Raw genomic sequence first — 24,727 nt, forward strand, 5'->3', positions numbered from 1 at the left:
CTTTGGGGCGCCTGGGTGGCTCAGTCGTTGGGTGTCTGCTTTCGGCTCAGGTCGTGATCCCAGGGTCCTGGGATCGAGCTACGCATCGGGCTCCCTGCTCAGCAGAGAGCCTGCTTCTCCCTCTCCCACTCCCCCTGCTTGTGTTCCCTTCCTCGCTGTGTCTCTCTCTCAAATAAATAAATAAAATCTTAAAAAAAAAAAAAGAGTCCGCTACTTAACCAACTGAGCCACCCAGGCACCCCACAATCACACAATTTCTAAAGGGAAAGATTTAAGAATTGAATTCTAAAAATTAACAACTTCTGTTCATCAAAACACACCATAGAGTGAAATAATAAGCCAAAAATGGGAGTATATATTTATAACATACATAATTGCTTAAAGATTGGTATCCAAAATATATAAAGAACACCTATAAATCCATTAAGAAAAATAGGCAAAATATTTGCAGATGTGTGGCACAATGGCTAATTTGCATATTAAAAGATACCCATCTTCATTAGCCAACAGGAGAATTCAAAATCAAAACCACAGTGAGCAATCACGTCCTGCCCACCAGACTGGCAAACATTAAAAACAGTATCAAGTGTTGGTAAGGAAACAAACAGTACTCTACTCCATACACTCCGGGGCAGATTGGAAACTGACCTAGCCACTTTAGAAAATTGAAGATGTACATACCCTGGAACTCAGTAGTTTCACTTCTAGAGAAAGTCTTGAATAGGGAGACATTTCTAGGATGTACATAGTAGAGCAGAGAAATCTGTAACAGTAAACACCTGAAAACCAGGTAAATGTCCGTCAGAATCAAGAGCTCCACACAACGGGACTCAATGCGTGAGAGAAACTCAATGAATCAGAGCTGTAGCCACAACAATGCTTGCTGCTCAGGAGCCTGATGTTGGCAGAAAGAAGCGAGTTGTAGAAGAACATTATTCCATCACGTAAAGTCCCGAAACATACAAACTGCATCTTCTCGTTAGAAATACCAGTATAGTGAAAATATACAGAAAAGCAAGGAAATGGTGAACACACAACCTGGGATGATTAATCACGTCTGAGAGGAGAGAGGAGGTGGGACACGAAGGGCACACAGGGGACCCCAGAGGTAAGAGCAATGATCTTGTATTTAAAGTAGGTGCTGGGCACGTATGTGTTTCCTGAATTATTAGTTTTTTTATTCTACTCAATCTCGTTAAAAACGGTCAGTAAGGGTCACCCAGGATGGGTGATGGTTGTGGCCAGAAGAGCCTCTACAGGACAGCAATTCCTGCTTAGCCCAAGCCTTGAGTCTGATGGGCCTTGGGAAGAATGTGTAGCAATAATCTTTGTTCACCCCTCAGGAATAAGAAAATGTGTTTTTTTGTTTTTTCTTTGTAAAACAGGTTTTCCAGCTGAGCTAGAGGCAGGCTCTGACCCTGGTGGACTGAGGATTATGAGTGTGTGAAGGTGTGTGTGCCAGGGGAGGGGTTGGAGAAGGATGAGGGGAGGTGAGAAAAGGGAACAGGGTATGGTGGGAGGGTTTAGGGCCCCAAAGACAAGGAAGGCACCAAGTGAGAGAGGTTAATGGGAACGCTCATCATAGCACCCAAAGAAAACGAGGATTAACACTGAAAACACCAATTCATACATATTGCGTCTACTCTCGGGGCTTGATGAAACCAGTTTGATTCTGGCCAATAGCCAAGGGGGAAAAAACCAGGGCCCGATTTCACAGTGCCCTTGAGGATGTGCCTTGTAAATGGGCACCTCGTAAGGAGTTATGTCAACTCCTGCCAACTTCTTATCCTTGCACGGTTCTCGCATCAATTAAAAATGCCTCCGTCCTGTTTGGCCTGTCTTCCAGGGGACAGGGTGGAATCTGTTGGCCTCACCTAATACCGGTATTGCTCTGCCTTAGTTTTTCCTGAAGTAAAACTTGGCACTGACCTCCCAGCATGGCAGAAAGACAAGCCCATCCCTCCCAGGCCATTCATTCTTCGCCTCAGCTTGGGGCGGGAAGGTAGGTGATGCGTGAAGTGCCGCTGGGAAGGGGCCCCGTGGAGCTGGTCTGGCTTCTCCAGGCTCAGGGTTTGAATCAAAGGGCAGAGGCGGGGAGCCTCCGTGGCTCCAGTTGGGCTGTCTTCAGATCTCCAGCTGTTGGGTCTTTTTGGTTTTTATTACATTAGCCTTAAAAAAAGTTTTTAATCAGCAAGAATCAGTGAAGCAGGCTTTATGGTGCAATAATTCTACATGTTTTGTTATAAATATCCCCAGGCAAAGTTAAGGTTATTTCATACCACTATCAAAGTAACACGCCCGCTTCGGTTGCAACAAGGAATCTGTGAGGGCTAGCAAGCAGGAAGCATACCATCTGCATTTTAAGAGGCTTTTGTTTTAATAAAATGGGCATATATTTACCCATAAAAGAGATTGACCAGCTTGGCAAATTCAGAACCCGTGAGAAGTCAAGATACAGAGACAAGCCACATTATTTGCTGACTTAAAAAAAAAAAAAATCACCCATCCACCCACTTCCCAATAACAGAACTCAGTTGTGGGTTTTGGCGATACTGATGTTTACAATAAACTCAGCGCTCAAAGGCTCCAGGTCCAGCACCAGAGGCCTCGGCTCTGCAGAAGACGCCGAGGTTTGTTTTTTTTATTAAGAGTTAAGATTTTTCCCCCTTCGACTCCCCTGAAAAAAAACATCAGATGAAAGTTTGAAATTGTTAAAGCCAGGATGAAAAGACACTCCCCTGGTTCTGTTTCTTAGATTGCATTCGGTCTTGTTTATTTCAACCCTGAAGAGGTTTGGCAGTGGACACCAGTGAGCTTGCAGAGGGGCCACACAGAGGCAGCGAACGAACCCCCGCATTCTGTTCTCTCCTGCGCAGATTTACCGACTGGCCTCAGACAGATTTCCAAACTCCATACTCCCTGCCAGGGAAGATTTCACAATTCTCTTCCATCAAACTTCCCTAAAGCTGCAAGTCTTTTTTTTTAAGTTTTTATTTTAATTTCAGTTAGTTAACATACAGTGTTATATTCGTTTTAGGGGGACACTAGACTGATTCAACACTTCCATGCAATACCTGGTGCTCCTCACAAGTGCCCTCCTTCATCACCATCGCCTATTTAATCCATTCCTCCACCCACCTCCCTTCTGGAAGCCATCAGTTTGTTCTCTATAGTTAAGAGTCTTTTTGGGGTGCCTGGGTGGCTCAGTGTGTTGGGCATCTGACTCTTGGTTTCAGCTCAGGTCATGATCTCAGGGTCATGAGATCGAGCCCCGTGTTGGGCTCTGCGCTCAGCATGCATGTTTGCTTGAGATTCTTTAAAAAAAAAAAAAAAAAAGAAAAGAAAAAGAGCCTGTTTCCCTCTGTTTTTTTCCTTTTCCTCGTTTGTTTTGTTTCTTAAATTCCACATATGAGTGAAATCATATGGTATCTGTCCTTCTCTGACTGACTTATTTCCTTTAGCATTAATATTCTTTAGCTTCATCCATGTCATTGTAAATGGTAAGATTTCATTCTTTTTTATGACTCAGTAATATTCCATTCCACACACACACACACACACACACACACACACACTCTCTCTCACCACTCTTCTTTATCCACTCATCGATCGAAGGACACTTGGGCTGTTATCCATAATTTAGCTATTGTGGATAATGTTGCTGTAAACATCAGGTTGCATGTATCCCTTTGAATTAGTGTATTTGTATTATTTGAGTAAATACCTAGTAGTACAATTGCTGGATTGTAGAGTAGTTTTATTTTTAACTTGTTGAGCAACCTCCATACAGTTTTCCAGAGTGGCTGCACCAGTCTGCATTCCCACCAACAGGGCGAGAGTTTTCCTCTTTCTCCACATCCTTGCCAACACCTGTTGTTTCTTGTGTTATTGATTTTAGCCATCTGACAGGTGTGAGGTGATAATCTCATTGTAGTTTTGATTTGCATTTCCCTGATGATGAGCATCTGTTCATGTGTCTGTTAGTCAACTATAGGTCTTCTTTGGAAAAATGTCTATTCATGTCTTCTGCCCATTTTTAAATTGGATTATTCATTTTTTGGGTGTTGAGTTTGATAAGTTCTTTATAGATTTTGGATACTAACTCTTTATTAGATACATCATTTGCAAATATCTTCTCCCGTTCCGTAGGTTGCCTTTTAGTTTTGTGGATTGTTTCCTTCACTGTGCAGAAGCTTTTTGATATAGTCCCCATAGTTTTTTTTGTTGTTGTTATTTTTTTAAATATTTTATTTGTTTATTTGACAGAGAGAGACATAGCAAGAGTGGAACACAAGAGGGGGAGTGGGAGAGGGAGAGCAGACTCCCTGCCGAGCAAGGAGCCTCCTGATGCGGGGCTTGATCCCAGGACTCTGGGATCATGACCTGAGCCGAAGGCAGACGCTTAACGCCTGAGCCACCCAGGCACCCCTTGTTATTAATTTTTTAAAGTAGGCTCCATACCCTGCCTGGGGCTTGAACTCAGGACCCTGAGATCAAGAGTTGTATGCTCTACTGACTGAGCCAGGAGGCGCCTCCCATAGTTTATTTTTGCTTTTGTTTCCCTTGCCTCAGGAGACATATCTAGAAAGAAATTGCTATGGCCAATATCAAAGAAGTTATTGCCTGTGTTCTCTAGGATTTTCATGGTTTCAGGTTTCACATTTAGATCTTTCATCCATCTTGAATTTATTTTTGTGCATGGTGTAAGAAAGTGGCCCATTTTCATTCTTTTGCATGTTGCTGTCCAATTTTCCCAACCCCATTTATTGAAGAGACAGTCTGCTTCCTATTGGATATTCTTTACTCCTTCATCAAGAGTAATTGATCATATAGTTGTAGGTTCATTTCTGGGTTTTCTATTCTGTTCCATTGATCTATGTGTCTGTTTCTGTGCCAGTACCGTACTGTTTTTTGGGGTTTTTTTTTTTTTACTGTTTTGAGGACTACAGCTTTGCAATATAACTTGAAGTCCAGAATTGTGATGCCTCCAGCTTTGCTTTTCAAGTTTGCTTTGGCTATTCGGGGTCTTTTGTGGTTCCATCCAAATTTTAGGATTGTTTGTTCTGGCTCTGTGAAAAATGCTGGTGGTATTTTGATAGGGATTGCATTAAATGCGAAGATTGCTTTGGGTAGTATAGACATTTTAATAACATTTGTTCTTCTAATCCATGAGCATGGACTGTCCTTCCATTTCTTTGTGTCATCTTCAATTTCTTTCATCAGTGTTTTATAATTTTCAGAATACGGGTCTTTCACTTCTTTGGTTAGCTTTATTCCTAGGTGTCTTACTGGTTTTGGTGCAATTATAAATGGATTAATTCGTGAATTTCTCTTTTCTACCACTTCATTATTGGTGTACAGAAATGCAACAGATTTCTGTACATTGATTTTATATCCTGTGACTTTACTGAATTTATCAGTTCTAGCAGTTATTTGGTGGAGTCTTATGACATAATACATCATCTGCAAATAGTGAAAGTTTCACTTTTTCCTTGCTGACTTGGATGTCTTTTATTTCTTTTTTGTTGTCTGATTGCTGAGGCTAGGACTTCCAGGACTATGTTGAATGAAAGTGATGAGAGTGCACATCCCTGTCTTGTTCCTGACTGTAGAGGAAAAGCTCTGTTTTTCCCCACTGAGGATGTTAGCTGTGGGTTTTTCATATATGACCTTTATTATGTTGAGGTGTGTTCCCTCTCAACCTACTTTGTTGAGGGTTTTTATTATGAATGGATATTATACTTTGTCAAATCAAAGCTGCAATTCTTGAAGCAAAGGTTGTCCTGGGTTGGAAGGAAATATCTAAGGGGTGTCAGATTTAGTAGGAAGGGTGTTTGTTCGCTTACCTTTTCGTTTGCTAAGCAACTCACCCGTCCCAGCCAGGGCCCTGGGCATTTGTATATTGAGTCATCCAAGGATCCCACAAGGCAGGCTTCCCTCCCCTGGCACAGATGACGCGCAGAAGCGGGAGAGGAGAGGAAGGTGTACAGGAGCATGGGCTGCTTGGTCACTGAGCGCTTGGGGGGCAGGGCTGCCTGCTGTGCCCTCCTCACTCCTTCCCACCATTGCCCTTTCTGCTCCCCTCCCTCAGGTTCCCTCCGCCATCGGGGTGGGTGAGTAGTGAGAAACATGGGCACCCATGAAATGCCCCATGAACCTGGCCTGGGGGCAGACTGTATGACAAGAGCTGTAGTATGGAGACTGCAGCTGCGGGTCCTCAATGTCAAAGCACTCGTCTGGATTTGGAGCTGGAAGTTTGGGCCCTGACTATAGATAGGGCCACAGTGACCCTCCCTCTGTCCTTGGCCGTACCCTCTCCTTGAGGTCCTTCCCGGGGGTGCGTCCCAGGGGCACTGTTGGCCTCCTGTCCCACACTGAGGTGCAGAACAAATGTCTTGATCGTCCTGAACCTCAGCCCCACATTTCTGGGCTGTGCAGTGACGCGGCCTCTGACAATGTGGTTTGTGAGCTGGGGGGTGGGGAGCCTCCACCCAAATCTCCTCAAGTAACATACCCTGGCCCTGTTGTAACCTGGGGCTTCCCTTCGAGCCTGGGCGGTGACAGCCACATGGGTGGGGCTGCCCGCCTAATCTCCCTCGCACCCATAAATCCAGGCACAACCCCTTGGGGCTCACCTATGGTGTTAGTGCTTGGAAGGGCTTTCTTCTCTTGAGCCCCTTTCCATGATGGAAAGGTAGGCTACTAGTCAGTAAACGAGTTCCCCCAGCCAAATGACTAGGAAGCCAGTTATTGGTTAAGAGGTCTTTAGCCAGTGCCAGAGTGGAAGAGGTGGGGCTTCAGTTAGGGGTAGAAGGGTCTGGAAGTAAAACAGGTCTCTCTCTGATTGTGGGGCCCAAGGCTTCACTCCCAGGACAACAGGGTGGTGGGAAGGGCAGTCACCAAGCTTCTCCCTTCAGCTTTCTGGCTGATGTGGAGAGACAACATCCAGTCCTGTGGAGGAGAAGTGATTGGGATTCCCACCGGAGCCCACGGTTGGAAGGAGAGGGGGCTATGGTGAGGCTCCTGGACCCATGGATGGGTGCCTAGGAAGCCAGGGGAGTCTTTCTATTATAGAACACATTTGAAAAGGTGTAGCCAGCTTCATGGTTTCCATGGCACAAGCAAACCTTCTGGCTCCAGCTCCTTCAAAGGGTTCTGCACTTGGAGGATCCACCTAAGTAAGCCCTCTGGGAAGAGCCCAGGACCGTCCCTGAGACTCGAGTCGGTCTGTGCCGCCACCAACAGTCGGGAGAACCACCACCAGGCCCTGCCCAGCCGGTCTGGCTCCTGCTGACTTCCAGAATTTCCATTCCAGAGGAGCTTAAAAAAGATGATAAAATCCCTAATTATGGCTTCTGTAGGCATTTCCTCCCCCAGGCTCAAGCTACCTGGAAGGCAGCTGAGAAGTTTTCCAGGTGCCAAGTGCCTGGGGAGGGGAACCCTGCTGGCACTGAGCTCCCCCCTCACCCCCAGTCCCACCAGGGCCCACAAACACCCCCTTAACCTTCAGACTTCTAACCTAATGTGGGCTTTATCTGAAGCAAGGTTGCAATGAATGGAGTTCTTCTCTTGTTACCACAAGTCAAGTGGGCCCTCAGTGGACCAACCCCAACCTGGAGCTGTGTCCTTTGCCTTAACGGATCCCCACCAATCCCACCAAGGAGGAGGAGTCCCAGAAAGAAGTCTCAGGGTCCTGCAAAGCAGGGGCTCAGCAGGGGTCCCCTTCAAATGCTGGCTCAGGCAGCAGGGCAGTGACCCACCCACTGGCTGTTTTCTTATTGATGGTGCCTGGCAGGCAGCTAGGGCCACCGTGAGATGTCCTATCATTAGTCCTGCCACATGGGAAAGATCAAAGCCAACAGATGGAGGTGGGCTGGTGTGTGTGAACTGCAGGCAAAAGTGGAGACTGTGAAAGCTGAGGACCTCTAGCACCTAAATTCAGGGTCTTACCTCTCGTGTGCCTGTGTGTACCATCAGCATATTGTAATTAAAGGGCTTTGAGTTTGGATACAGGCCCTCTGCCACCACCAGTGGAATCTGACAAGAGAGTCTGGTGAACTCCTGGACCCTGTGAACTTGGCTTATGAAAGCAGTCATTCTGTCCTTTGCACTTGACATGCTCCAGCCTTGGTAAACGAAGTAGTCCCCAAATAAGACACATCACAATGCCTTTGCCTTCTGCTTGCACAACCTTCTTCCTTGAAGCAGAAAGGGTCCCAAGTCTCCATCTCCTCTAGAGCAGGCCCTCCTCAGTGTACCCCACAGGGCCTCGAATGTCCTCTGTCCCAGCACTCAGCCTGTCACAGTATTTGGAGTACAATGGACATGTGATAAAATAAAACAAAGTTCTATCCTTAAACTATCTGATATTTATTTTTTCAAAAAGAAAAACTGAAAGAAAAGGCAGAAAGTGAAAGAAAGAGAGGCTGATGCAAACAACAACTGAAACCCTCCCATAGCACTCAGTTCATCCTTCACCCTTGGTACACTGTGTTCCAGTCACCTGCTTCCGGTATGTCTCATCTGCTACGCAGGGAGCTCCTAGAGGCAGGGCATATGTGTTCTTCATCCTGGAACACCCCTTTATGAGATGCACTGCTTGGTATACAGCAGGCACCAAATAGATGTCTGTTGGATGCATGGCAAACCAATGAACACAAGAAATCTAGAGACAAGAGCAGCACTACTGCACGAGGGAAAATGGTAGAGTGAATTGAAGTGCAGCCAACTTACAAAGCAGAAACCTGTCTATTGCGAAAGAAGAGCCAAAGGTAAGTAACACCTGTCACTAGTGAACGGGTGTAAATATTTTGCCAGGGTGCCTAAGCAAATGCCCAGATGTCAGGCTGTCAGGCAACTCCCAACCCCAGGCTCACAGCTGCAGGGGACACTCGACTGGCCTTTTGACTGTCCCCCTGGGCTCCAGTTTCTGCTTTGCCATTGAACTTTTATGGGCATTATTTTTCTCATCTGAGTATTCATGTGTGTAATTCCACCACATCAAAACTCTGTAAAGTGGATATTCTATAGGTAAGTCTGGAATAAACAACAACCCTTACAGAGCCTAAGAAAAATGTTTTAAAATATAGGATCGATTTATGAATCAAATGGGAAATTCATCGGGGTCAACTGCCAAGATTGTAATGGCACATTCTTTTTTAAAAGATTTTATTTAGGGGCGCCTGGGTGGCTCAGTTGGTTAAGTGACTGCCTTCGGCTCAGGTCATGATCCTGGAGTCCCGGGATCGAGTCCTGCATCGGGCTCCCTGCTCAGCGGGGGGTCTGCTTCTCCCTCTGACCCTCCCCCATCTCATGCTCTCTCTCTCTCATTCTCTCTATCAAATAAATAAATAAATAAAATCTTTAAAAAAATAAATAAAAATAAAAGATTTTATTTATTTGACAGAGAGAGAGAGAAAGAGAGAAAGAGAGAAAGAGAGAGAGAGAGAGAGCACAAGCAGAGGGAGTAGCGCAGAGGGAGAGAAGCAGGCCCCCTGCAGAGCAGGGATCCCAACGCGGGACTCAATCCCAGGACATCATGACCTGAGCCAAAGGCAGACGCTTAACCAACTGAGTCACCCAGGCGCCCCTGTAATGGTACATTTTTTTCAGGATCATAATATCGATGTAGTCGGCCTCAAGTGCTGTAGTTACTATTACTGCTGTCAGTGCTACTAATACAATTACTTTTATCGTCGTAGATTAAAAACTTGTGAGGGCCAAGGCATTCTGATATGAGTCAAAATGGAAATCTGAAATGTAAAAGATGTGGGAGAATTTTCTTAGAAATGGGACAGGCTTTACTACCCTCTCCTAAGAGAGGAAGGCCGGATAGAGAAAACTGCCAAGAGTGGGCCCCTCTCAGTGGAAGAATGGTGGTGTTTCTCTGGCGGACAATCCTTGTAACTTTTCTCCAACCCTCAATTCCACTGACCCCCCTTTAAATACAGTTAATATATGTAGCTAGCTAAGTCGCCCATTACTTTAACTTTAGACCTGGTTCTTAAGTGTATTTGGCTCAGAAACTGACACAGCATTGCCAGGTTGCATAAGAAAACATATTTTTATATTACCAATGTCCCTAGAAAATTGTGCATAATTAAATGCATTCAAGTGTCATGGCTTCCAGGCAAATCACCTCATCTCTCTGGGCTCCCACATCTCATTCTGAAATCTGACTATATGGCTAAGGTTCAGTACAGCTTTAAAATTCCTAAGCCTGGATGTGATCTGACCCACAGGGGTATGCAGTTTTAAGCAAACCTAATATACAGAAAAGACCAGATTTACTAAAAAAATCAATGAGAGGGTTGGGAGCGTCATGCTTCTTAAACGTATCATGCGCACGCAAATCCCCTGGGCATCTAAGTGCAGATTCTGACTGAGCCGCTCTGGGGGAGGGGCCAAGGTTCTGCATCCAAGTCCCTGGTGATGCCCCGGCTGCTGCTGGTTCATGGACCACACCTTGAGTAGCAAGGGCGTAGCATACCTGCAGTGCTGAAGCCTCCCTCTAAACGCCACTGCCGAGGGCACTTCCTTGCGTGAGATCTGTCTTGCTTTCTACCTGTGACACCGGCCACGCTGGCCACAGCCGTCTGCACTGGGGACTAGCAGCCGACATTACAGCAGCCAGGCTGGCCGGCACTTATGAGGTAGTTCAGCGCAAAATCACGTCCAAGAAGGATGACTATCCAAGAGGAGGCACATTTAAAAGACCCAACCGCTTCCTCTCTCAGGTTTGAACGTGACGCAGAGAGCTGTGCCCAGATGCAAAAATGTCCAAGGAAGGGTTCTAGAGGGCAGGGGGGTGGGAGGATGGGTTGGCCTGGTGGTGGGTATTGAGGAGGGCACGTTCTGCATGGAGCACTGGGGGTTACGCACAAACAGTGAATCATGGAACACTTCATCTAAAACTAATGATGTAATGTATGGGGATTAACATAACAACAAAAATTAAAAAAAATAAAGGGAACAATTCAGTGACAATTTAGTGCTGTAAAAAAAAAAAAAAGAAAAATGTCCAAGAAGGCACTATAAAGAGAGAAGAAAAGCAGTAGCAGAAACATTAGTAGGAGAGGCAGGGGCAGCGTGGCTGGGGCACTGCCCCGTCAGAAGCATTGGAATTGAGAGAAAGGGATTCTGACATCGAGCAGACAAGATGACAGGGCTGCTAGAGTTCGTGCTGAATGGTGAATCATTTTTTTGGTTCTCCTAGCAGTTTGGTTCAGGGGTGCTGTATATGGACTTTTCCTGTAAGTTCTGATTAAATTTCATGAATGCAGACACCTTGAACATTCCTCTGTACCTTGTGACCCTCGTGGTGATTCTTCTTTTTTTTTTTCAAAGATTTTTATTTATTTATTTGACAGAGAGAGAGAACACAAGCAGGGGGAGCGGCAGGCAGAGGGAGAAGCAGGCTCCCCACGGAGCAGGGAGCCTGATGCGGGACTCGATCCCAGGACTCTGGGATCATGACTTGAGCCGAAGGCAGAAGCTTAATTGACTGAGCCACCCAGGCAACTGATTCTTCCATTTAAAACCATCCTTTACTTCACCTAGGACTTTACTGTAGCACACACCCCTGAGGCATTGTAAATGTATCCCTTATGCCCACATTTCTCACACAGTTAAAGTACACCTCAGCTCATCCTAATAGAGCGAGATGACCAATTCTGCCAAAAACTAATGGCAGAAGAGGGGTGGGAAGGGTGTACTAGTTAGCCTGACTGCCATAACAAAGTACCACAAAATGGGGGGCTGACACAACAGAAATCTATTTTCTCATGATCCTGGAGCCCAGGAGTCCAAGATCAAGATGGCGACAGGGCTGGGTTCTTCTGAGGCCCCTCTCCTTAGCTTGTAGATGGCGCCTTCTTGCTGTGTCCTCACATGGTTTTCTTTCTGTACTTGTCTGGGTCCTACTCTCCTCCCCTGAAGACACCAGTCATATTGGACTAGGGCCACTCTAAAGACCTCTTTTTAATTTAACTATGTCTTTAAAGACCCTATATTCAAATACAGCCACATTCTGAAGTACTTTGAGTGGAGGACACCCCCAAAATAGATTTCTGTTGTTTCAGCCTCCCATTTTGTGGATCTCCTAAACCATTATCATGCTCTTCTTTGAGATGGCTGCTGGGCTGGCTAAGCACAGGCTAGGTGGTGCATCCTCTGGAGTTGCTCATGGAAACGTTAGGAACTCTGCGATGGCACTATCAATTTGAAACAGTCACAGCTGGCCGTGGAGCGCTATCAGTGCCAGTTAATGGCTGATGGTGGAGGCAACATGCTTCACAGTTTTATAGCTGGCCCTGTCCTGGTCAACACATTTGTGGACAACTTGAATGAATGCAGAAGGCATGCTTAGGAAACGCGTGGGTGACACAGGCTGAGAGGGATGATGATACAGTTATTAGCCTGAATGCAAATGTCCTCCATACATCACAGAATCAAAACTTAAATGACTGTGACTGGCTAGAACCAACAGGCCAAAACAAAAAGGAAGCACGGCAGAACATATGTGAGGTTTTCTCTTCAGGTGGATAAAGGCAATCAATCAGAGCAGTGCTTCTACAGCTTTAGGGAGCCCAGGAATCATCTGGGGATCTTGCTAAAATGCAGGTTCTGATTCAATAGGTCAGGAGTGGGCCTTGACATCCTGTGTTTCTAACTAATTCCTAGGTAAGGAGAAGCTGCTGGCCCACTGGCTCCTCTCGGAAGCATGAGCACAAAAAAGCCCTGGGGTGAGTCATTAGCCACAAGCTTCATATTTCCACAATCTGACTTTGCACCAACAGCACTATGGACTTCTGCCCTAAATACTAAATGCACTCGCCACCCTCCCGACCCTCCAAGCCCTATGGGCTGTGTTGCATTTAGCGTGGGAACCACATTTAGTGTGAAGAAATACAGTCAAGGGAACAATTAAAATACTGAGAAATCTAGATGACCGTTGTGCGAATTGATGAACTGGGTCCCCTCAGTTGCAGAAGGGACATGAAATGTAGGAAAGGAAATGGAGTTACCCTCACATAGTTAAAGTGCTATGACATGGGACAGAGATTAGCTCTGAAGCATTAACAAACAAATAAAACAACCCCCCCTCCCACCCCGTGTGGGAATCAAGAGGGCAGGTTCTGGGGTTGGACAGACCTAGGTTCAAATCCCGACTCAACTACTTTCTCTGTGACTTCCGCTAAATCATTGAGTCTCTTGCCACACCAGTGTCCTTATCTGTAAAATATAAATACTGCTAGCAGCAGCTATCTGCAGTGTTAATTCAGCTATATGAACTGCGAGAACAGATACATTGTTAGTTGTTTACACGTTAGATGTTTATTTCCCGCTTGTACGTAGGCCAAAATGCTGTTCTTGGTCAACAGGCAGTTTGGCTCCAAGCCACAATTCAGTGACCCAAGGCTCCTTGCATCTGGTGGCTCTGCCATCTTCAGGATTTATACTTGTCTTGAGCCAGATCGGAAATGTCGCACATCACTTCTCCCTACATGTCTTTGGTCAGACCTCAGACACATGGCCACATTTACCTAAAGGAGACTCATGGTCTAGCTGTGTGTGCAAGAAGAAATGAGTCCCTGCCATTCTCTCATGAGGCCGTGTGAAGGGGTTTACAAAGCGCAGGTGGAATGCTTAGCGTGGCCCCATACCTGATCGCGCTCGAAAAATTGCTACTGTTATTATGTAACTTAACAGAACAAAAGTAGGTCCCAAATGCTAAATTACAGGAAGGCAGATTTCAAATTAAACCAAGGCAGAATATAGAAATAACAGGACAATTCAAGTATGATTTCAAATTAAATCCAGGCAGAATATAGAAATAACAGGACAATTCAAGCATGGCTCGTATAAAATACTGAGGTCACCACCACGCGCACTACTTTAGTAGAGGACCTGTGTTTCAGGGATGCTGAAGGGAGTTCTTTTATTAGAAAGGATTAGATAACCTTTAGACAGCCTCGGAAGTATCTAGAACTTTGGGCTGCAAATAAATGGCTTGATTCTAAGTGGATTTATACTTAAATGTGGTAGACGAGACCACATAAACATCTTGTTCAACAGACAAGTTCATTCTGGTAACCACTCTGTACCTTAGCAATTGATGTCACTCAGTAACCTTGAAACAGACTTAACTGGAGGGTGCAACATCTTATCGTCTTGCTTGATTTGGTATCTTTCTCCCCTAATCCCCATGCCTGCCTCTGCATCTTTCAAAAAGATGGATTAAAACTTAATCTTGGAAACCTGAGATTTCAGTCTTCCCTTGAGATAACCGAAGACACTGTGCCATGAAAACAAGTTTTGAGAATCTGCTCCATGACTGTTCCTATGCTAGTATTTTAGGCAAAGGCTGCTGTTCACCGACCTTTACGAACTGCATGCAACAGACTTTCCTGTGGGGTTCTCCCTAGAGTATATGCAGCCTTCTAAAGGCCCTTCCCCAAACCACTGCCAAACGTTTGCCTAGTGATTTAGTAAGTCCCTAAGAAAAAAGACAGAGAATGGCTTTTTAAAGCTATAGTAGGGCAAGATATACATTGTCTTAAAATTAGTTAGGATCTTTTTAATATTCTATCTCATAAGAAATCTGATAAAAACCTAAGCTGCCTGTAGTGACCCAAGATTTAGAACTCGGTACCAGCTCCCAGTTCCAGAGGCGAATGCCCTGTCTGGGATCAGTCCATGAAGCTATTCTTGACGTTTCTCCAATTTCCAAGTCTCTCCTTAGTGATGCGTCTCTCCCCAGGAATTCTGGACTTTGCTCCTTCCTTTCCTTCTCCAATAATATAGGAGGCAGATTCACTTGAATACACTACTCTAAACACTAGGACAGCATAGTCTTAACCACATCAAAGATAGATTTCTCAGAACAAAGCCACCAAAAGCCTTGCCTGAAGGGGAAGGAAAGGGGGGAGAAGGATAGACATCTTGACAGAACTCAAGATTCTAAGTCTTCACTGTAAAGAGTTAACAAAATCAGCCCTTTCCATTTTAACAACCATTAAGTTTTTCACTATTATTGAAGTCAAAGGCAGAAAATAGAAGTATCAGGAATATTTAATCACATACAGGATCCTCCTGCAGTGGGCTGAATAGTGTCATTCTCCCCCACCCCACCCCACCCCACCCCAAATTCATGTCCATTTGGAACCTTACAATGGACCCTATTTGGAAACAGAGTCTTTGCAGATGTTGGTTAAGGGCCAAGATGAGATCATACTGAATTGGGAGTAGGCCCTAAATCCAATGACTAGGTGTCTTTATAAGAAGAAAAGGACACAGAAGACACAGAAGCCATGTGAGGATGGAAGCAGGGCATTCTGCTGCCACAGCCAAGGCACATCAAAAGCCACCAGTAGTTGGAACAAAGGCAGGAAAGTTCTCTCCTAGAGCCTGTGGAGGGAAACTGGCCCTTCCAACACCTTGATTTCAAACTTCTGGCCTCCAGAACTGTGAGAAAATATGTTTGTAGAAATCTGTTATGTCAGCCGTAAGAAACCTTTACAGCTCAATACAGATCAGTAATGATGCTTGAATTGTTCTTTGATTGGCATCTAGCCCAGCACCACCCACTTTGTCATAATGGCAGAAGCCCTGGAAATGACACAATGTACCATTTATTCAACTGTCTTGCTCTCCTCCGTGTTAGAGGTGACACTGTCTACTTCTATAGGAATTAACATTGCTGAGGAGTACCCAGTGAGATATTCATATTGCCATCTGCAGGTTTCAAGGATCTTTGGAGACCACTCGGTACAATGACTTCATACTTCTATTCAGGGAAGTGAAGGCCTCAGATAGAAGATTTCATTAAGAAGCCAACCTTCGCCTCATCTTCAGACAAAAGCCTCCATTAAAATTACAAACAGAAGTTATCAGTCCGATAGCCTAAACCTCACGGGTAGTATTTCTATACTAGCTTTCAATGTGCTAATCAACAACTTGCGTAGAATTATGGCAGTTCTCCTTCCTCGTTACCTCATCACGTAGAGGGCCACTGCAAGCAATGATGAGATTAAAAGGTACTTCACTTCACCCCTAAGGACAACAAATTGAAATCGTTTTAAACAAATCCAAATGCTCTATGAGGAAATGAGAAACATGGCCTTGATATTGCTTTGAAGGACAGATTTCAAAAGCAATGTTTTATTCTCCTAGTTGTGTTTTTCCAGTATCTCCATTTCCTTCCAGTATCTCCAGTGGTATGTAGGAAAGGACACCAAGCTGAATCAATAGTATGACCTAAAACATCTACAGATTTAACATAGGGGGAAAAAAAAAAAAAGCACACTGTAGAAAAAAATAGGAAGGGGGGGCACTTGGGTAGCTCAGTCAGTCAGGCAGTTGGCTCTTGGTTTCAGCTCAGGTCATGATCTTGAGGTCCTGGGATCAAGCCCTGTGAGGTCTAGGGCTCCATGCTCAGTGGGGAGTCTGCTTAGGGATTCTCTCCCTCTGCCCCTCCTCCCGCTTGTGTGTGCTCTCTCTCTCTCTCTAGAATACATAATTTTTTTTTAATAGGAAGAAATGCACCCAAAATATTACGAGTGTTTTCATTTTCCTTACAGTCTTTTATTTTCCAGATGAGGAAACGAAGGCACAGAAAAGTTAAATAATTTGCCCAAGGTCACAAAACTGGTAAGAGGCAAGACTGAGACAGGCAGCCAAGGCAATGTTGCCTCAATACCACCTACAATAAAACTTAGAAAGGTGTCAACCTGGCATTATTAAAGGAGAAGAGTTGCCATTAAAACTGCTCTCATGGTTTACTCACGAAGTCAAAAGTCTTAAAGTGAGTTCCTAGAGAGTATTTTCTTCCCACAAATATTCAATGTGCTAGGTCTACATAAACTCTGAACCTCTTACGGTTACAGGTCGGTTCCTCTCACCTACCAGTCAGTGTTCAAGTATATGGTGGCAAACCGTAGATTGCACGGCACTCTCTCATTGTTTCCCAAAAGAAAAATATGGCAAAGAAATTCTACTGAGGACCAATTTTCAACTTGTGAAACAACTTCAGTAAAAAAGCAAATGCACCAATGCAATACAATTGAAATGCACATGAAAATACTCAGAAATGGTTAAAAAGTCAGAGAAAAAGATACTGATACCAGATGTAAATCATGCCCACGTGGAAAAAAAAGAAAGTCCTTTCAGTTCAGGGAAGAGTATGAAAGTATCTGAAAAGATAACAGTGCCAACAACAATAAAATAAAAACTAGCTACCAGGTTGTGTATAAACATATGACATATTATACTTTTATTTCATGCAGAATCACTGAGTCTTATTGAGGTCAGACTTTGAAAAACACAAGTTGGTTCATTATACAACTAAGGATAGAGATAAAATCCAACTTAATCAGCCTGAGATCTTGGTTCCGTATTTTTCTAAATATGCCCTAACATTACTTGTGTTCTTTGCTGCAACTATGACATAATTAGTATAAATGGCCTTAATTCTAAATAAAGTTTTGCCAAAATTCTAACGAAACAAAATTTACCTCAAATGCAGGTTTTAAGAAATATAGGCTTTAAAAGAATGTTAAAATGTTAAATGTTGCTCTTTTTTTAGGAGAAGGATCTTGGATCTCAAAGATACTCAAGAGGAAACAATTTAAAAGATCAGTCACATTAAAAGTAAATGGATGAAATATGGGTGAATTTTATATATAAAATATACCTCAATAAAGTTGCTAAAAAAAAAAAAAAGGGTAAGAGAATTTCCAGTACTTTACTCTTACTGATCATCACGCAAGATAAATATTGAAGGCAGAGGGTCACCAACTTCAATACTTAAAGGGTTCAGACAAGGGAAGGTAAACTTACGCCATATCTAAAGTGAATAGGCACTGGGTAGTTCCAGTGGATTACCACACACAAGGATATACGTAATGATTCCAAATCTTCTGATTTTTCAGAAGAAGTGGAAATATAGATTTTTGTAAATTAAAACATGAGCAACACTGTATGAGTCAGAGAATGCATTTATAGATCAAATCTACCCCAAGGCCACCATTTTGCAAATTGAGCGGAAGAATACTTTGGATACACTGTATTTGTTCTTTCCTGGGTAAGATATACTTCATGACACAAAGTTTAAAAATATATATTAAAAATAAATTTTGAAAAAGAATACTTGAGTAAGAAAACCCTAGTGGGCCAAGAAAAGCTTTTGTAATGAATATGCTTAGCTTTCTTTGTGAGTCAAATAGCATGCAAATTCACAACGATTCCAAAGAAAGTGATATAGTAACTTGGATTTGAAGTTAGGTTCTGGAACCCAAATGCTAATACTCCAAAGTAAGTAACAATCAGAGCCAAGAAAGATCCATTGCCCGGGCCCAGCTGCGGGGGCTTACTACTAAAGATACTGGTTTTACAAGTCAGGGACTGAGCAAAGTTATTCTTATAATAAAATAATTATTTTAATGAAGTATTTGAAATAATTTTAAACATCTGATCAATAAGATTATACACAAATATGGGAATATGCTGCACTTTACAAAAAATAAAGCTAAGCATTTAAATATACAAAAACAACTTTAGGTATAGATCTTTTCTGAAAGTATTCTTTTAACATATACATAATTTATAGCATTTTACATAATAACTTGCCTGAAACAAAAAGATGTGGCCAATTTAACATTTACTACCGTATAGAACATGGCCTAACAGTCCCGATGGGAAGAACAGGATGAGGAGTGACATACTGGAGGTGTGTTTTTTCCCCTGAATTCTTTTCCTAAAAAGCAGCTTTCTTTTTTGTTTTGTTTTGTTTTGTTTTTTTAAAACCTTCCTGGAGGATTTACCGGTTCTTTCTGTATGCAATTCTAAATATAGCTATTACTTTTCACAGCTACATGCCACAAAGGTGGAATTAAAAAAAAAAAAAAAAAAAAAGAGGGTTTGCTTTACAAAACATCGGCTTCCTCCTCAGATGAATATATATATATATATTTCACATATATATATAACATGCTTCTCATAATACATTTAGAGACAAGATCTCCGACAATGAGATGCTGACATTATCTTTTGAGTACTGAATCCAAAATGGAGTCCTACTGTTAAAAATTTCTAATCATCAATTAGGATTTTTTAAATGCAGCAAGATGCTTAAAACTTGCAGTAACGAAAAAAATTTTACAAAACCATCCTTAAGATTTAAAACAATACACAAAATAAAAAAAAATAACTTCTTCCTTTTGAAATACTGCAAATTTGAAAATGTTTGATACATTTTCCCTTTTGGCTGGACTGTGATTTTGTCCTGTCAACAAAACCCTGTACCAGCCGTGCTGGAGTTCCAATCTCACCCCTGGAACGGAGGGTGCGCGTGAAGCACACTTCCTGCTCTGGGATTCATTCCATTTTCACTCCCCCTTCTCAGGTGGAACGCAATGCCCCTTCATTCCTTCCAGTAGTTCCCACCTTCTCCAGTTTTCAGTGAGGTATATCAGCAGGTCCCGTGTTACAGTTTCCCTGACAAGGATGTCCCCTCACTCGGTATCAGAAGCAGCATACGGTGATGAACCACAGAACAGCAACCTTAGGCACAAACTATCCCCATCTGCCTCAGTTTTGACAACATCAGGATGCAGATGACCAAAGTCACCACAGACCCTACTCTGTGGCTCACCACCTGCAACTACAGAAGGTGATTGTCACAATTAGCTAGGCAACTTCTGATCCCAGCCCAGAAAACCTAACACCTTGAGACAGGTTCAGTAGAGGATGAAATACAGTTTGCTTGGTAAATAGTGACTCTTCCTTTCTTTCCCCTGCATCTTAATGCTGGCTGTATTAGGGAGATCACCTCACTTGTTAACAGTTTGGCAAATGAAGCAGGTGGTACCAAACAGGGCCTTAACCTGTTGTAATTCAATGCACAGGTAGGCAGAAGCCTACGTCTGTATAAACTGTATTTCATTAACCAATTTCCAGAAGACAAAGTTGAATTCTAGTCCTTAAGAACCCCATAAGATTTAATAAAAGTTTATAACTGTAAACAATGGTCTTCCCCATTGGTGATTATTTTCCAGAAACTGAAATTTCAGGAGAGTGCAACAATGCTCTTTATGTCTTCTTTGGCAGTAAACAGCAAGGATCTGGATGGAGAGTGCAGTGGTCACTTCAGAAGGGCAAGGTACAGAGCTCGAGAATACTTCATCTCTCTTTCCTGTTCCATACAGAATATCAAGTCCCTGAGACAGATTCTTGTGATTCTTGGACGAAGCAACTGTTTGGTGGCCGTCAGACCGGATGTCCCAGAAGCAAGAAGATTGTCTTTTAAGCCCTAAACAGAATAAACAGAGAAAACAGTTTGAAGTAAGCAATCTTTCATAAAGAGAAAAACTGTCTTCAGAATGGAAGAGCTCACTAACCTCTGGCCACTGAGTTGGTGCTGGAGAGAATATAATGATGCAGCAGGCTCAACCCTGTCCCCCAGCAGCCCCATCTCCTGGGGGAGGCCAACTGCCACCACACTAGTTCATGACCTCATTCATTCTCTCTCTCTCACCTGGACCATGGCGACAGCCTCTTAACTGATTTCTCCACTTCCAGGCTTGACTTCACTCCATTCTCTGCTGTGCATTGAAGGCCGGACTTTCCTCTTTAAAGTTCTTAGACAAAACTTTTGGGAGTGACGGCTGTGGACATTATTTCAATTGTGGTGATGATTTCATAGGTCTATGTAAAAACCTATCAGACTGTATACTTTACAGGTGTACAGTCTTTTGTACATCAATTATAAAAATAAAAGAAAAAGCCTTACATGGTTCATATCCCATCATTCTGTGGTTCAAAAATCTTCGATGGCTCACTGCTATCCACAGTAGCTACGTGAGCACTTGTTATATTGACGACAGCTATGTGATTCACCTCCCACACACGATCCCTTTTCTTTCCTTTAACATTGCAGCAAGTTACATGGGTGCTGTCTTCATTTATCAAATGAGAAAACTGTGCTTTAGACAGGTTATGCAATCTGTTCAAAGTCACACAGCAAAACTGAACTGTGACTCAATTTCTAATTGGATCTGAAGTGAGTGCTCTTAGTCACTGCACTCTATTATCTACCAAATCAGGTACAAACTCATCACCTGGCTTCCCTACAGGCTCACTTCCCACTGTTCCTTTACAAAGCATCTTAACTCTGGCCAACAGATAAAGACCAGCAAAAGGCCATTCCAGACCAATCTACTCATCTTTTAAGACCCATTTCGAACGGGTCTACTTGCCGCCCCCACCAAAGGAATTCTCACTGTAGCAATTACCTCACAAAGTATTACAGTAATTTGTATATGCCACCACCACTACCACATACCCACTAGACCATAAGCCTTTTGATATCAACCAGTGTGGGCTCTAAATGCCATTCAAAAATGAATGAAACCCAATATGCCTACACGAAGACAGTTTTCTAAATATCAGTGTCTACATAATAGCATTAAAACAAAAAAGACTGGAAGGAGAAATGAAAGATACAGAATTTTCAAAGATTTTATTTATTTATTTGGCAGAGAGTGAGTGAGTGCGCGCACAAGCGGGGGGGAACAGCAGGCAGAGGGAGAGGGAGAAGCAGACTCCCCGCTGAGCAGGGAGCCCGATGCGGGGCTCGATCCCAGGACCCCGGGATCATGACCTGAGCCGAAGGCAGCCGTTTAACCAACTGAGCCACCCAGGCGCCCCTTCTCATTCTTTTTTAAAACCATACTTTGGCTCTTTGAGGAAGACGCGGTTGCAGCTACAGCGGAGGTTTGGACGCCCCGCTCCTGCTCCTGACTCACCGCTGTTCACTCTCACTGAGGAACAAGTCAGTCAGGAAGCCGTGCTGCAGTCATGGCTTTTAAAGACACCGGGAAGACACCCGTGGAACCAGAGGTGGCGATTCACCAAATTAGAATTACTCTCACCAGCCGCAAGGTAAAATCTTTGGAAAAGGTATGTGCTGACTTGATCAGAGGCGCAAAGGAAAAGAATCTCAAAGTGAAAGGGCCAGTTCGGATGCCTACCAAGACTCTGAGAATCACTACAAGAAAAACTCTTTGTGGTGAAGGTTCTAAAACCTGGGATCGTTTTCAGATGAGGATCCACAAGCGACTCATTGATTTGCACAGTCCTTCTGAGATTGTTAAGCAGATTACTTCCATCAGTATTGAGCCTGGAGTTGAGGGTGAAATCACCATTGCAGATGCTTAAATCAACCTTTTTAATAAATTGATTATTAGTTGTTAATAAATAAATAAATAAATAAAACCATACTTTGTTTCCGAAAACATCTTGATAGGGTTGGTAACCCTCCTTTCACCCTCCAAAAGACTTATATAAGAAAAAAATTTACCTAACATAGGAAGCAAATCTTCTGGTTCTATACATATCCTTTTATAACTATCAAATTTTAATTATGCCCTCTACATTTGTTTTGTTTTGCTTTGTTTTGATGGAGAAAGCAATCCTTTTTTTTTTTTTTTTAAGATTTAATTTATTTATTTGACAGAGAGAGACACAGCGAGAGAGGGAACACAAGCAGGGGGAGTGGGAGAGGGAGAAGCAGGCTTCCCGCTGAGCAGGGAGCCCGATGTGGGGCTCGATCCCAGGACCCTGGGATCATGACCTGAGCCAAAGGCAGAAGCTTAATGACTGAGCCACCCAGGCACCCTGAAAGTAATCCTTTTTAAGGTCTCCAATAACACTATGGTCAAAACAAGTCAACTTAATTCCATGCATGTTCTCAAAATGACTGAGGGGCACTTTATCTGATGGTCAAATAAAATTTCCTTGAAAGATGTTTTGCAGTTTTGGGGGAATATGATATCACAATCACACTTCTATACTCATTATGGTAAACTTGGCTCAAAAGGGTCCATGGAACAAATTCTGGAACATTGTTAGAAAGGACAAAAACGTTACTCTTGGCTGCACAATTGCCTGGCTACTTCTCCGGGGAGCCCATCTATGGTATAGAGCCAGTCTCTCACCACTTCTGCAAGGTTCTTAGTAATGAATGCAGTTTGTACAAATACAAGTGTCAGCCTCTGTGACTTCAGCTAAGCACGTCAGTCATGCAGTAGCACATTCCTCTTCCCTGTTAAAGTTACCACTCAGAGGTGGTATAATGTAGATATAATCTTAACTGCTGTAAATTATCACCATCACAATATTTTTGTAAGATTTTTGCAGAATGGGGATGCCTGGGTGGCTCAGTCGGTTAAGCATCTACCTTCAGGTCAGGTCATGATCCTGGGGTCCTGGGATCAAGCCCCACACTGGGGCCTTGCTCAGCAGGAAGCCTGCTTCTCCCTCTGCCTGCCGGTCCCCCTGCTTGTGAGTGGTCTCTTTTTCTCACAAATAAATAAAAATCTTTAATTAAAAAAGATTTTTGCAGAATGGACCGGACAACTCAGCTTTGGAAAACTGGATAAAAAACAAACATTAGGAAGAAAGTTAATAAAACACATCATGGGCAGTGAGTGGAAATTTTGTTGTATATAAGAATTACCTGTTTAAAACTATAGTACATTTTTTTTATTTCTAAACTATAGTACACTTAAATAGAGGCACTTCTCTTAGCCAAAAATTAGATGTAATATGCTAAAGCTGAATCGATAGTTGTTTATAACTATTTAAGTACTAAGAGTTTGCCTAAAATCAGTCATTTAGTGTTTTATACGAATTTTGAAATTAAATGGCTAGCTGGATACACTATGTCTTGGCAATTCCACTTCTATGTAAATACCCAGAACTATATCATACGTTCACCAAAAGACATGTATGAGAATGTTTAGCACCCTTATTCATAATGGCCCTAAACAAGAAACAATCCAAATGCCCATTTAGAATAGATAAGCTGTAGACTATTTATACAAATGGAATACTACACAGCAGTAACAAACTGAGTAACATGGATGAATATAACAAAAACGTTAAATGAAAGGATCCAGATGTAAAGGAATACATACAGTTTGATTCCATTTCTATAAAGTTCAGAGCTACAGAAGTCAGGACAACGATTCCCCGGGGGTGAGAGAAGTAGTGCCCAGAAGGAGATAGGAGAGGGTTATCTGGGGTTCTGGTGATGTTCTCTGTCTTGACTGGAGTATTATCTACATGAGTGTGCTTGTACTGTGAAAATTCAGGGAGCTTTGATTTGTGTGCTTTTCTGCATCAGTATTATACTTTAATAAAAAAACTAAAATGCTCCCCAAACCCCACAACAACCCTTGTCTAGGTAGGAAATTAAAAAGGGAGCAAAGAGGGAAAAAGAGGAAAGGAAGTAAGAAAAAAATGTTAAACAGAAAAAAATTAAAGAAACAGAATCATCTGGGTAAAGAACAAAGGGGTCACAGTTCATGTTTGTCATGTGACAAGCCTAAAGGATTCAGGAGAAAGAGCCGTATTACAGCTGCCAGCACAGGGTTGAAAAGGTCATTCCAACAGGATGTAGCAGAAGGCCTGAGGCAATGTTATAAATGAAACAGACCCCAAGGGACAGTCAGTAACCCAACAGAAATGTCTTTCATAATTCACAACTTTACAAACGTGATAGCGTCCTCTTCGCCCAAATAGTGACACACATAAGAAAGTCAATCTTTCTTGAACATGGATACAAACATATAGCATTTTTATTCCTATGCTTATGTTTTGGGGATGCCTACAGTCTGACTTGTCAGTTTCACAATGACCTGGCCAGAATAATCAGCTACCTCTCAAT

At 43.0% G+C, this 24,727-nt stretch overlaps 1 protein-coding gene and 1 pseudogene across 1 annotated transcript in view; one reads left to right on the forward strand and one right to left on the reverse strand.

Annotated features, from left to right (window-relative positions):
* Window positions 1-16,491: 16,491 nt before the first annotated feature.
* Window positions 16,492-24,727, reverse strand: part of TAF4B (TATA-box binding protein associated factor 4b) — a 128,684-nt gene continuing 120,448 nt past the window's right edge. The window contains exon 15 of the mRNA XM_081801467.1: window positions 16,492-20,308. Coding sequence (XP_081657593.1) covers window positions 20,141-20,308 — 168 coding nt within the window. The 3' untranslated portion in view covers window positions 16,492-20,140. The remainder of the gene's footprint in view (window positions 20,309-24,727) is intronic.
* Window positions 21,695-22,266, forward strand: LOC145716768 (small ribosomal subunit protein uS10 pseudogene; annotated as a pseudogene).

Source organism: Leptonychotes weddellii, chromosome 13, assembly GCF_054177405.1.
Source record: "Leptonychotes weddellii isolate Sample4059 chromosome 13, ASM5417740v2, whole genome shotgun sequence".
Classification (NCBI taxonomy): Eukaryota; Metazoa; Chordata; class Mammalia; order Carnivora; family Phocidae; genus Leptonychotes; species Leptonychotes weddellii.